Source organism: Malaclemys terrapin, chromosome 4 (assembly GCF_027887155.1).
Source record: "Malaclemys terrapin pileata isolate rMalTer1 chromosome 4, rMalTer1.hap1, whole genome shotgun sequence".
Lineage (NCBI taxonomy): Eukaryota > Metazoa > Chordata > Testudines > Emydidae > Malaclemys > Malaclemys terrapin.
In genome coordinates, this window is record NC_071508.1 from 82,655,083 (window position 1) to 82,669,996 (window position 14,914).

At 46.3% G+C, this 14,914-nt stretch overlaps 1 protein-coding gene across 1 annotated transcript; it reads left to right on the top strand.

Moving 5' to 3' along the window:
- Positions 1 to 11,945: 11,945 nt before the first annotated feature.
- LOC128837071 (uncharacterized) lies at positions 11,946 to 13,663 on the top strand. Its single transcript, XM_054027907.1, has 2 exons — positions 11,946 to 12,158; positions 13,153 to 13,663. Exons 1-2 carry the CDS (start codon positions 11,987 to 11,989, stop codon positions 13,626 to 13,628), a joined length of 648 nt encoding a protein of 215 aa, XP_053883882.1. The 5' UTR covers positions 11,946 to 11,986; the 3' UTR covers positions 13,629 to 13,663.
- Positions 13,664 to 14,914: the final 1,251 nt, after the last annotated feature.

Genomic DNA, 14,914 nt, shown 5'->3' on the forward strand with positions numbered 1-14,914 from the left:
CATATGGAGCCACAGACTTTTTAGATGCTGTGACTGGTCAGATGACAGTCATCTGTCTTCCCCTTTGACAATAGGCTAACTTCAATTTGGCCATATGATCCTTTTTGGGACCTACAAGTCCCAGAATGCCTTTTCTTAGAAGGACTGAGCCTTGGAAGAAGACTGGCTGATGCCTAGCCACACCTACCTGTAAAGGGGACAGACAGACTGCCCTTTTACACTTGCAAATATCCTTTATCCTAAAAGTGAAACACTCAGTGTAACAGTAACCAAGACAGACACTGATGCAGCTTCGGCCCTAATACCTGATGGAAAGTGTGTGCGAGGGAGAGCTTAAGGTTCCAATAAAGTGGCATCTGCCGCTATTGTGTACCTGCTCCATACCAGAAATTGTGGACAAGTGGAAATTATCTGCCAGCTGAAGGCTGTACAAGATGAGAACCAAAATTGTGTAGGGCAAAGCCGTGAGTTTCCAGAAAATGACAAAGAAACCCCTTGATCAGGCAAAGGCTAAGAACGGATAGTGCTTAAGTCCACCCTCCAGAATGGTATTCATCACCTAATGTCATCACCCATGTGGAGGATTGTTGTACACCCCAGGTTTGTTGCTAGATTTCAGCAGGAGGGATTCAGTTCTCCCAGTTACTGCAAGAGTAACAGCAGTACAGGACATTTGGAGGAAGGGTTGGGTTTCTTCACCTGTCAATCTCTAAAACCTGGACTTGGCTACAGAAGCTCATACATTCCACTCCAGGGGCAGCTACATGAGATCCTTCCTTAGCCCTGGCCTGATCAAAGGGTTACTTTGTCACTTTATGGAAACACACTACTTTGTCCTACAAGATTTTGGTTTCCACCTCCTGGTCATGGGGCCTGCACGCTTGGGAGGAAGTGATTCTTGTTTGTAAAATTAATTGAGATACAGTCTTATATACATGTAAGATATTAAATCCCAGACAAAAACTAAATTAAATATGGAGTTAAGGTTGAGAGTACATGTCAATTGCTTAAAGGTAACAAACATTACAGGGATATTGCAATTATCCCAAAATCAGGAATCACAAACGCAAGAAATTCAGAGTTAAGTTTACACTTAAATCCAGACATGTTAAAGTAAGAAATCCACATATAAGGAACCCAAAAAACCTTAATGTTGCCCTGTAGTGATACCATGGAATAACTGTACAGTTATGATTAATAATTTTAGTGTTTGTAGTCCCAGATTAAATTAAACTGCTCTTTAAAAACACATTAGATATTTTCCCCTGCTGGTGTCACTACAGGGCAGAGTTAAGGTTGTTTGTATGCAAATACATTCTGGGAATAACTCAACTGAATTCAAGGCACGTGTGTGTGTAGTATTTCTGTTGGGAACAGACAGGAGGATGATACATTGTTGCAATAAATGTTCTCTCCAGCTCACCTGTTTAATTACCAAATCTAGAGACCCAAGCCAGGGATGGTAAAAGGTGTTTTATCACTTGTTTTAAACCCTATCTTATGCCACTGAAGCTGTTGTAAGAGGGCCATAATGGTAAGGAATTTGCCTACAGGGCATCTTACCCCAATCACAGGCTCTTCTCCAGTGGGGATAGAGCCAACCATATTGCATCCATCCTGGAGCCTCCCTTCCTGGTGTGCCCAGTTATTCTCGGCTGCTACAAATCCTCTAGAGCAGAGGTTCTCAAACCGTGGTCCGCAGACCACCAGTGGTCAGCGAGCTCCATTCAGGTGATCCGCGGATAGTTCCCTCTAAGGTGCGTGCCTGGGCGGCTGCACATGAGAAAATGAAGGGCCACCCACCTAATTAGTGGAGCCGCGCAGGCATGGCTCCACTAAATAGATGCCTGGACCCTGGAGAAGACTCACATGTAGGGTAAGGTGGTAGCCTTGGGGGGAATAGGGGGTAGGTGGGAGGGGGCAGTGGGGTGAGAAGAGGGGGTCGGGAGAATTTTAGGATGTGCAGGGCTGTGGCAACTAGAGAAAGAGGCGACTTTCCCCAGCTCCAGGGCTGCAGCTGCCAGGGAGAGACGGCTTCTTCCCAGCCTCAGCTCTGTGGCTGCTCTGTTGGAGGAGAAAGCCTCCCTCCTTCCCAGCCCCAGCGCGGGGGCTGCCATGGTGGGGGAGACAGGGAGAGACCCGCTTCCTTCCCAGCCCCAGCTCAGGGGATGCTGTGGCGGGGAGAGAGGGAGAGACACCCCCCCTTCTCAGCCCAGCTTGGTGGCTCCCATGATGTGGGAGACCCCCACCCTCCTTCCCAGCTCGAGGGCTGCCGCGGTGGGGGAGAAAGGGCATATCCATCGCATTAGAAAGCTAAGAGTACTGATATTAAAACATGAGTTGTGTGCTTTTATTTGTAGAATAAAAAACATTAATTATTATGACAGGTTTCAGAGTAGCAGCCGTGTTAGTCTGTATCCGCAAAAAGAACAGGAGTACTTGTGGCACCTTAGAGACTAACAAATTTATTAGAGCATAAGCTTTCGTGGACTACAGCCCACTTCTTCGGATGCATACAGAGTGGAATTATTTAATTATTATAACACTTTTTCTTATCTAGCACTTTTATCCAAAGTGCTTTACAATAGTTGGCTAACGGTACAAACAACATTTGGCAAGATTATTAAGTGGTCCGCCGAGACCCTCACAAATTTTCAAGTGGTCCACGAAAAAAAAAAAGTTTGAGAACCACTGCATCTAGAGGCCATGGGCCAAGAATAAGTTAGAGCAGCTCCAAGGCTTCTCTAATTTATGACAGGAGCTGGTCAGTATCCCAGACAATGCCAGGATATGGGAAGGCATAAAGGCAGCATGAAGCCATATTTTCCTGACCCCTCTGTTATAGTGCCATGCATAGCTTGGCTGGAACACAGAATTGGGCCCCTAGTCTCTTATGCTGGCAGTTAGATCTGAAGATATAAATCCATTTGATTTCTGAAACCAGCAGAAAGAAATAGCATCATATCTCTCTCATGATTCTATCGTCCAGCGCAATTTCCTGTAGCTGTCTCCCTGTTCTGTTCCGCTGACAAAATAATTCTCTTTAAGAAAATAAAAATGGCCATACTGGGTCAGACCAATGGTCTATCTAGCCCAGTGTCTTGTCTTCCGACAGTGGCCAATGCCAGGTGCTTCAGAGGGAATGAACAGAATAGGCAATCATCGAATGATCCATCCTGTCATTTACTCCCAGCTTCTGGCAATCAGAGGCTAAAGAGACCCAGAGCATGTTGTTGCATCCCTGACCATCTAGGCTAATAGCCATTCGCCATTGATGGATCTGTTCTCCATGAATTTATCTAATTCTTTTTTGGCCTCCTGCCAATCAATTCTATAGGTTGACTTGTGGAAGAAGTACTTCCTTTTGTTTGGTTTAAACATGTTGCCTATTAATTTCATTGGGTAGCCCTGTGGTTTTTGTTATGTGAAGGGTAAATAGCACTTCCTTACTCACTTTCTCCACATAATTCATGATTTTATAGACTTCTATCATATCCCCCCTCAACTGTCTCTTTTCCAAGTTGAACAGTCCCATTCTTTTTAATCTCTCCCCATATGGAAGCTGTTCCCTACCCCTAATCATTTTTGTTGCCCTTCTCTGTACCTTTTCCAATTCTAATATACCTTTTTTGATATAGGGCAAACAGAACTGCACACAGTATTCAAGGTGTGGGCATACTATGGATTATATAGTGGCATTATGATAGTTATTGTCTTATTTTCTATGCCTTTCCTAACGATTCCTGAGACTGTTAGCAGAGCTGTAACTAGGCATTTTAGCGCCCTGGGCAAGCAAGCATATTTGCACCCCCTACCAGGTTTTTTAGATGATATGAGTTAGGATATTATAGAATAAAGATGATGCATTTATTTGTGTATTGGTACAGTCCATAGACAATAAAAGCTACTGTATGCTTCCTTTAGATGTCACATTAACTTTCACACAATTCTTTAACATCCCCATAGTATCCTCCTATATAAACTTTGAGTAAGCACTAAAAAAAATGAACTGAAAATAATCGTTACAGAAATATGGATACTGCAATGACTTAATAGCATGAAACATTCAGAAAGACATACAATTGCATTTCTGTTTATTAAAAAAGTGATACTGGTGGTTTTCCATCACCCCACAGTGAGACTGTGGCTAGAATAAACAGCCCTCTCTCTCTCAATGACACATGGGAGAATAAAAGGGACTCAAGAGTACACAAAGAATGAATTTAACACAGAAGTGGATTCCCTAGACATTGAATTACCACCATACCATCTGCCTCTGTATAACCAGAAGCCTCACTTTCTCTGGCCTTTATATGAGGGAGACAGCCATTTTGGGTTGCAGAGGCTGGGGGGAGTTGTAAGATCTCTTGTTTTTACCTTTTGCGTTGTGATTTTATTTTTCTAAGAAGAGTATTGATTGTTTACTTCCTGGTACAATATTATGGTTGGTTTATACCTGATCATTTCTCCTGCTGAATCCTGCCAAGCAAATTGGGATTAAGGATTATAGCAAATTGCAGATTAGCCCACGTGCTCTGGCCAGTTGGGGCACCCCACGCCCCAACCTACTCTGCCTGCCTGGTGTTCCTGCCGGGGAGCAGGGTCGGGGCACCGGGGCTTGCCCTGCTCTCCTCTCCCGCCCAATGCTCCTGTCAGGGACCAGGGGAAGCCCCTGCTCCCCGGCAGGCATGCTGGGAGAGGGACTGCTGGCGGAAGAGGTGGGGAGGGGCCCCCACTTGCACTGACCCAGGGCCCCCCAAACCCATAATCTGCCTCTGATTATAACAGCATGGCTTGTTTGTATAAGACCAGTGTGGGAAGTATCATTCAGCTGCGGAAGCTATGTTGAGACAGCTGATAGGAGGCATGACATATCCTGCATCTTTGCAGGGGGTTAGACTAGATGACCCTTGCAGTCCCTTCTAACCCTGTGGTTCTATGACTTTTGATTTCTGGCCAGGTGAGGCCTCACACACCTAAGTATGGAGACAGAAGAAAGTACATGGCTGTGGTGACTGTGAAATCAGACTATATATGCTTCAGTGTGAGACAATGCCCTGGTTATAGTGGCTAGATGGGCATATCTCTGAGGTGATGGCGCTGGTCTCGTAGAGAAGGGTGTCAGGAACAGACTAGCTGGGTCACAGCCCAGAATACTACAAGCACGGGTCACAGCGGACATGCTTCTTCACCAGTGTGTATCTCACCGGCAGCCCCAATCCAGATCTGAATCCAGTGCAGATTTTCCTATTGGTCTCTTCACCTGTACAGTAAATGGCCTGTATTCTTATCTGTCTGGGCACAACTGAAAATTAGCCCAAGATTAGAGGCCTTTTAAAAGAAAAGCCAAAGTGTGTTCAGCATCCTGGGCCAGTCGGCTCTGACGGATGTCAATTCCCTGATGTGTGAGTGCACCTTGCTGGCAAGTTAATGGAGCATTATAACAATGGCTCAGAAGGAGGCTCCTTATTCTATTCTTTTAATAACACTGGTCTACAATTTTTGAGAAGTCGTCTGCTTCAGAGATAAAATGTGCAACTTATTATGTATTTTGATGTGCTGAATTCAAATATGACAATTAAAACAACTGATTGGCTACTGTTTCTAAGATATTTAAGTTTTTACATTTTATGTCTATGTATATTGTGTAGATAGTAGAGTTTTAATCATAAATTGTAAACCTAGGTCTTTTCATGTGTTTATGGTTGCTTTACATGATAATATTTCACCTGTCCTGTTTATGTAACACTTTAAAAATCAGCAAAATGGTTATATAAATAAAATTTATTATGAAACAAAAGGCAAAAAACTATTATGTACATAGTTTAGTCCTCTTCAGTGTCTACTCGGCGCTTCTTGGCTTGTCTCTTGTATTCATTAAATGGAGCATCTCTTGTCACTGTCCAGCAATAGTCTGCAAGCATTGATGGGCTCCGTTTGCCCTGACAGCGTTTCTCCATTGTTGCAATGTCCTGGTGAAATCGCTCGCCGTGCTCGTCGCTCACTGCTCCGCAGTTCGGTGGAAAAAAATCTAGATGAGAGTGCAAAAAATGTATCTTTAGTGACGTGTTGCAACCAAGGCTTTTGTATGCCTTGAGGAGGTTTTCCACCAACAACCTGTAGTTGTCTGCCTTGCTGTTTCCGAGAAAATTTATTACCACTAACTGGAAGGCTTTCCATGCCGTCTTTTCCTTGCCACGCAGTGCATGGTCAAATGCATCATCTCGAAGAAGTTCACGAATCTGAACTTCTGGTGAACAAAGACACCTTCCTTTATCTTAGCTTCACTTAACCTTGGAAATTTTCCACGGAGGTACTTGAAAGCTGCTTGTGTTTTGTCAATGGCCTTGACAAAGTTCTTCATCAGACCCAGCTTGATGTGTAAGGGTGGTAACAAAATCTTCCTTGATTCAACAAGTGGTGGATGCTGAACACTTTTCCTCCCAGGCTCCAATGACTGTCGGAGTGGCCAATCTTTCTTGATGTAGTGGGAATTTCTTGCACGACTATCCCATTCGCATAGAAAACAGCAGTACTTTTTGTATCCAGTTTGCAGACCAAGCAAGAGAGCAACAACCTTCAAATCGCCACAGAGCTGCCACTGATGTTGGTCATAGTTTATGTACCTCAAAAGTTGTTTCATGTTGTCATAGGTTTCCTTCATATGGACTGCATGACCAACTGGAATTGATGGCAAAACATTGCCATTATGCAGTAAAACAGCTTTAAGACTCGTCTTTGATGAATCAATGAACAGTCTCCACTCATCTGGATCGTGAACGATGTTGAGGGCTGCCATCACACCATCGATGTTGTTGCAGGCTACAAGATCACCTTCCATGAAGAAGAATGGGACAAGATCCTTTTGACGGTCACGGAACATGGAAACCCTAACATCACCTGCCAGGAGATTCCATTGCTGTAGTCTGGAGCCCAACAGCTCTGCCTTACTCTTGGGTAGTTCCAAATCCCTGACAAGGTCATTCAGTTCACCTTGTGTTATGAGCTGTGGTTCAGAGGAGGAGGATGGGAGAAAATGTGGGTCCTGTGACATTGATGGTTCAGGACCAGAAGTTTCATCCTCTTCCTCTTCCTCGTCTGACTCAAGTGAGAATGATTCTGGTGCATCAAGAACCGGCAGTCCTTCTCCGTGGGGTACTGGGAGTATAGCTGATGGAATGTTTGGATAATGCACAGTCCACTTTTTCTTCTTTGACACACCTTTCCCAACTGGAGACACCATGCAGAAGTAACAATTGCTGGTATGATCTGTTGGATCACTCAAATCATTGGCACTGCAAAAGGCATAGATTTCCTTTTCCTGTTCAACCACTGGCGAAGATTTGTTGCACAAGTGTTGCAGCATATGTGTGGGGCCCACCTCTTGTCCTGATTTCCAATTTTGCAGCCAAAATAAAGGTGATAGGCTTTCTTAACCATAGTGGTTATACTGCGCTTTTGTGATGCAAAAGTCACTTCACCACAAACATAGCAGAAGTTATCTGCACTGTTCACACAAGTACGAGGCATCTCTGCTCACTTTGGCTAAACAGAAATGTGTCCCTTTGCAAAATCAAACACTGACAAATAAGAGAGCACGATACTGTATGATTTCTAGAGCTGATATAGGGCAATTTGTTCAGCAGAGTGACGTAAGCTTCGTTATGATTGCATCATCCATGACTTCTAGGAATAACATGATGCAATTCATATCATGTATGACGCAATACCAGCTTCAGATTGCATCATTCATTGTTTTCCCTAAAAAGCAAGTACTGTCCAAACCCAGTCATAGATTTATTCATAGATCCAGTCAAAGATGTATTTTAGTCATTTCTGGTTTAAATTGAGATCCCTTCCCTTTATAACTCACTTATCCTCCGCCATTCCCAAGTCAAGGGTCGTATATACTGACCCAATAGCATATCTTGAAAACTAGAGCCAATCAACAATTTTAAGCATCATTTTCGTTCTCAGTGACCCAGAATTAGTAAAGTTTTACTACATTTATTTCAGAAGCATTTTGGTTGTAGAGCAGTGTAATGATTGTATCTGGCTGGGGCAGCAACAAGTAAGAGTAGGTCACAATAACAGGACAACACAGCTAAAAGGAGGGAGCTGGGCATGTTTTACCCTTACTGAGTGTTGACTAAAAAGGCCTGTTTTACTTGTGCAGTGTTTACTTTCTTTAGCTATGTCTACACTGCACTTTTGATGGTCAGAGGGGTGTGTGTGTGTGTGTGTGTGTGTGTGTAAAATACATCCCTGACTGACAAAAGTTTTACCAACAAAAAACACCAGTGTGGACAGTGCTTTCTCCCGCTGACAAAGCTATTGCTGTTCGTTGGGGGTGGTTTTATTTTGCCTGCAGGAGAGCTGTCTCCTGCTGGCAAAAAGCAGCTACACGGGAGACCTTACGGTGGCACAGATGTAGCAGCACAGCTGTGTCTCTGTAAGACACGCTGTACTTAGTTTCTACTGTTGCTTCCCCAACTGTAAATCACAAGCAGCCCAGGACATCTTCATTTTTCTTGTCTGAACACTTCCTCATAAGCATCAAAACCCACCCACCCCCTCACCTTATTTTTGCTAATAGGTTGAGCCACCTGCCCTATCGGGGTATCTGTTATCCCCTCTGCCCCGCCCCGTGGCAGGGCTTTGCCCTCTGCCAACATCTGGCAGCATCTCACCCCTGGGCTGAACCCAGTTCCTACCCCCTGCTTCCAATTTTGCTGCTCAGTCCCTCCCCTGCCCCTAGCTGTTTGACCCCTTCCCATGCAGTCAGTTTCCACCCCCTGCTCAGACACTGCCCATGCCCACCCCTGATTTGGCCCCTTTGTACCCCTTTAACCTTTTCAATCCCCAGCGAGGACAGCAGATGTTAGAGCAATGAGCATGCTCAGTAGGAGCCAAGCAGCACTCAGCACTTTGCCCACCTACTGCCCTGCCAGGGTCCTAGTGCCGGGGAGCCTGCTTTGGCCAGGATCACTGGGCCAGCGATTCTGTGGGAGGGGAGGGGCCCTGAGCACCCTGGGCTCTAGCCGGATGCTGCTGGGCCCGATCCTGCAGGAGTGGGGGTGAGGAGGAGGAAGGGGCTCATGCCACCCCATTTTTGCGCCTCTGGCGTCTCTGCACCTTGGGCAACTGCTCTGCTCACCCTGCCCTAGTTACAGCCCTGTCAGTGGTTTTTTTTTTTTTTTTGACTGCAACCGCACATTGAGTGGATGTTTTCAGAGAACTATCCATTATTTACTCCAAGATCTTTCTTGAGTGATAACAGCTAATTTAGATTCCATCATTTTGTATGTATAGTTGGGCTTATGTTTTCCAATGTGCATTGCTTTGCATTTACCACTGAATTTCATCTGCAATGTTGTTTTTCAGTTTAGTGAGATCCCTTTGTAACTCTTCACAGTCTGCTTTGGACTTAACTATCTTGAATTATTTTGTATCATCTGCATATTTTATCACCTCACTATTCACCCCTTTTTCCAGATCATTATGATGTCTTTATATCAGGAATAGATTTTATTAAATGGGAAAAGGTCGATTTTTTTCCTTCCCCAGTCTGAACAGATGAGCCAGAATGAATGAGCAGCTTCTATAAAGCTGAAAGTCATAATAAAGACTTTGTCCTCACCCACAACTATTTCACATTTGGGGACAATATATACCTTCAAGTCAATGGCACTGCTATGGGTACCCGCATGGCCCCACAGTATGCCAACATTTTTATGGCTGACTTAGAACAACGCTTCCTTAGCTCTCGTCCCCTAATGCCCCTACTCTACTTGCGCTACATTGATGAAATCTTCATCATCTGGACCCATGGAAAAGAAGCCCTTGAGGAATTCCACCATGATTTCAACAATTTCCATCCCACCATCAACCTCAGCCTAGATCAATCCACACAAGCAGTCCATTTCCTTGACACTACTATGCTAATAAGCGATGGTCACATAAACACCACCCTATACCGGAAACCTACTGACCGCTATACTTACCTACATGCCTCCAGTTTCCATCCAGGACACACCACATGATCCTTTGTCTATAGTCAAGCTCTAAGATACAATCGCATTTGCTCCAATCCCTCAGACAGAGACAAACACCTACAAGATCTCTATCAAGCATTCTTAAAACTACAATCTAAAACCCACCTACTAAAGTGAAAAAACAGATTGACAGAGCCAGAAGAGTACCCAGAAGTCACCTACTACAGGACAGGCCCAACAAAGAAAATAACAGAACGCCACTAGCCGTTACCTTCAGCTCCCAACTAAAACCTCTCCAGCGCATCATCAAAGATCTACAACCTATCCTGAAAGATGATCCCTCATCTTACAGATCTTGGGAGACAGACCAGTCCTCGCTTACAGACAGCCCCCCAACCTGAAGCAAATACTCACCAGCAACCACACACCACAGAACAAAAACACTAACCCAGGAACCTATCCTTGCAACAAAGCCCAATGCCAACTCTGTCCACATATCTATTCAAGGGACACCATCATAGGACCTAATCACATCAGCCACACCATCAGGGGCTCATTCACCTGCACATCTACCAATGTTATTTATGCCATCATGTGCCAGCAATGCCCCTCTGCCATGTACATTGGCCAAACCGGACAGTCTCTAGGCAAAAGAATAAATGGACACAAATCTGACATCAGGAATCATAACATTAAAAAACCAGTAGGAGAACACTTCAACCTCTCTGGCCATTCAGTAACAGATTTAAAGGTGGCAATTTTGCAACAGAAAAGCTTCAAAAACAGACTCCAAAGAGAAACTGCTTAACTTGAATTGATATGCAAACTAAATACTATCAACTTAGCTTAAACAGAGACTGGGAATGGCTGAGCCATTACACACACTGAATCTATTTCCCCCCATGTTAAGTATCCTCACAGCTTCTTGTCAAACTATCTATCTTAATTATCACTACAAACTTTTTTTGTCTTCATTTTTTCCCCTCCTGCTGACAACAGTTCATCTTAATTAATTAGCCTCTTAGAGTTGGTTGGGCAACTCCCAGCTTTTCATGTTCTCTCTCTCTCTCTCTGTGTGTGTGTGTGTGTGTGTGTGTGTATACACATCTCCTCACTATATGTTCCATTCTATGCATCCGATGAAGTGGGTGTAGCCCACGAAAGCTTATGCTCAAATTTGTTAGTCTCTAAGGCCTGGTCTACACTAGGCGTTTATGTCGAAGTTAGCGCCGTTACATCGAATTAACCCTGCACCCGTCCACACCGCAAAGCTATTTAGTTCGACATAGAGGTCTCTTTAATTCGACTTCTGTACTCCTCACTGACGAGGGGAGTAGCGCTAAATTCGACATGGCCATGTCGAATTAGCTAGGTGTGGATAGAAATCGACGCTAATAGCTCCGGGAGCTATCCCACAGTGCACCACTCTGTTGACGCTCTGGACAGCAGTACGAGCTCGGATGCTCTGACCAGCCACACAGGAAAAGCCCCGGGAAAATTTGAATTTGAATTCCTTTTCCTGTCTGGCCAGTTTGAATCTCATTTCCTGTCTGGACATCGTGGCGAGCTCAGCAGCACTGGCAACGATGCAGAGCTCTGCAGCAGTGATGGCCGTGCAATCTCAGAATAGAAAGAGGGCCCCAGCATGGACTGATCGGGAAGTCTTGGATCTCATCGCTGTGTGGGGCGATGAGTCCGTGCTTTCCGAGCTGCGCTCCAAGAAACGGAATGCAAAGATCTACGAGAAGATCTCTAAAGACATGTCAGAGAGAGGATACAGCCGGGATGCAACGCAGTGCCGCGTGAAAATCAAGGAGCTGAGACAAGGCTACCAGAAGACCAAAGAGGCAAACGGACGCTCCGGATCCCATCCCCAGACATCCCGTTTCTACGAGGCACTGCATTCCATCCTAGGTGCGGCTGCCACCACTACCCCACCAGTGACCGTGGACTCTGAGGATGGGATATTGTCCACGGCCGGTTCCTCGGACATGTTAGCGGACGGGGAAGATGAGGAAGGAGATGAGGAGGACGAGGCAGTCGACAGCGCTCACAATGCTGATTTCCCCGACAGCCAGGATCTCTTCATCACCCTTACAGAGATCCCCTACCAACCGTCCCCAGCCGTTACCCCGGACACAGAATCTGGGGAAGGATCAGCCAGTAAGTGTTGTAAACATCTAAACATTTATTTTTAACAGAACAGGAATATTAACAATAAAAAAAATGGGTTTCTCATGATTAGTTTGCCCTAGGCGCTTAACGGTTCAGTCATGGGCAGTGCAACTATTGAAAAAAAATCTAGCAATGTCCAGTTTTGCATGATTGTCCTGCCCAAGCCGCTCTACTGTTTAGTCACTGCTACTGCAGCTAGAGTAAAATGCGGTCTATATGTCCGGGGATAGAGCAGAAATCCTCCTGGGACATCTCGATGAAGCTCTCCTGGAGGTAATTGGAAAGCCGTTGCATCAGGTTCCTGGGGAGAGCGGCCTTATTGGGTCCTCCGTAGTACGACACGTTGCCGCGCCATGAGAGAATCAAGTACTCTGGAATCATTGCTCTGCACAGCAGGGAGACATACGGCCCTGGTCTTTGGAGGCTTTCCCGGAGCATTCTCTCTTTCTCGCTGTCAGAGATCCTCACGAGGGTGATGTCGCTCATGGTGACCTGCTTTGAATGAGGTAGGGGAATGTTAGTGTTGGGACTGCTTGCCCGTTCCTTTACAGAACTGTAACCGCTGGTTTGCAGCCATGCGGTGGAGGCGGGAGAGGGGCAGCCTACAGGGATCGTTCCCGGGGACAGCCGCGAGGGGGTGGAACAGGAGCAGAGTTCCTGCTTGCCGGATTGCTGGCAGCAGGGACTGACATTGCTTTCAATGTGAAATGAGGCCAGTGCTAATATTAAAGTTTTAAGCTGCCACAAGTCTACGGCTTACCATGTCTGCCTGCAACAGAAATTCCGTTGTCCTGCCCCGCTTCTCAAATGTGCTGTGCAAGACCCCAGGCACTGAATGCGAAGGCCGAGAATTCGACCTTGTGCTGAGTGCGCATGTGATAGGTGCTGTGCATGGTCTTGTTCACGGAGAAAGACTATGTTCTTTGTTCACAACTACATTTATCTTTCTGAGGAATTCACTCCCTTTTTCCCATTCCCACAGCCCCATCTGCGACTGTCTCACAACCTAGCCTGGCATCACACTCCCAGAGGCTAGCGCAGATTAGGCGTAGGAAGAAGAGGACACGGGAGGACATGTTCTCGGAGCTTATGGCCTGCTCCCGAGCCCAGGCAGCACAGCAGACCCAGTGGCGGGAGAACTTGTCCCAAATGCACCAAGCAAACATGGATCGGGAGGAGAGGTGGCGGCAGGAAGACCAGCAGGCGACTCAAACGCTGCTTGGACTACTGAGGGAGCAAACGGACACGCTCCGGCGCCTTGTGGATGTTCTGCAGGAACGGAGGCAGGAGGACAGAGCCCCGCTGCAGTCTATCTCTAACCGCCCTCCCCCGCCACCAAGCCCCATACCCACCTCACCCAAAGTCCAAAGAAGGAGGGGCGGCAGAGTCCGTGCTAACTCTCACTCCACCCCTGCAGAGAGCTCTAGTAGCAGAAGGCTCTCATTCCCCAAAATTTGACAAGTTCTTTCCTTCCCGCCTGACACAAGCCCCCGTCCAAGTTTCACCTCCCAGTTCCATGTGTAGTTGATAATAAAAAATATGTTTCTGTTAACTACTGTTTCCATCATGTTCTTTTGGAGGAGGAGGGGAAAGGGGATTGGTAATTGGACAGGACAGTCACCTTTGGCAGGGTACATAGGCGGGGGCAGGTACAGCAGCAGGGCACATACACAGTGCAGTGACTAGTTGCCCTGGTCAGTCTGGGAGGTGGTTTTCATGTTCTGTGGTGGGGGGTGGGTTGCTCTGTGACTTTGTGGTGGGGGAGGGCAGTTACAGCTCTTAAGCGGCGGTCCTTATGCAGGATCACAGAGCCACGCAGCAGGAGATCTGTAACCGTCCTCCCCCTGCCACAAAGTCACACAGCCCCCCCATACACACAGTCCCGATCGGGTGGGGTGACAGGCTCCGTTGAAACAACCAGCCCACCACAGCAGAGCCTGTCAATCCTTGAGTTTAGAAGCTTCATTTGCGTCACTACACTACACCCGCTCCGCACCACAGTCTGCGTCCCAGTTTTAAAAAATTCCCGCAAAAACAGTAGTAAAGAAAACGGTGTTCATTAACAAAGTAGAACTGATTTTATTTCGAAATGTGTGTTGGAAGGGGGGTGAAGGGGGTATGTAACTGGAGAGGATAGTCAACATTAACTGGGTAAAGAAACGGGGGCAGGTTCAGCTTCTCTGTACACAAACTTTAAAGTCACAGGTTACCCTGCTCACTCAGGAACCTAGCTTTCAAAGCCTCCCGGATGCACAGCGCGTCCCGCTGGTCTCTTCTAATCGCCCGGCTGTCTGGCTGTGCGTAATCAGAAGCCAGGCTATTTGCCTCAACCTCCCACCCCGCCATAAAGGTCTCCCCCTTGCTCTCACAGAGATTGTGGAGCACACAGCAAGCTGCTATAACAATGGGGATATTGGTTTCGCTGAGATCACAGCGAGTCAGTAAGCTTCTCCATCTCCCCTTGAGACGGCCAAAAGCACACTCCACCACCATTCTGCACTTGCTCAGCCAGTAGTTGAAGAGTTCTTTTTCACTGTCCTGGGCACGAGTATAGGGCTTCATGAGCCAGAGCATTAGCGGGTAGGCTGGGTCCCCGAGGATGACTATAGGCATCTCCACATCCCCAACAGTTATTTTGTGGTCCGGGAAGTAAATACCTTGCTGCAGCCATCTAAACAGACCAGAGTTCCTGAAAACACGTGCGTAATGAACCTTGCCCGGCCATCCGACGTAGATGTGGGTAA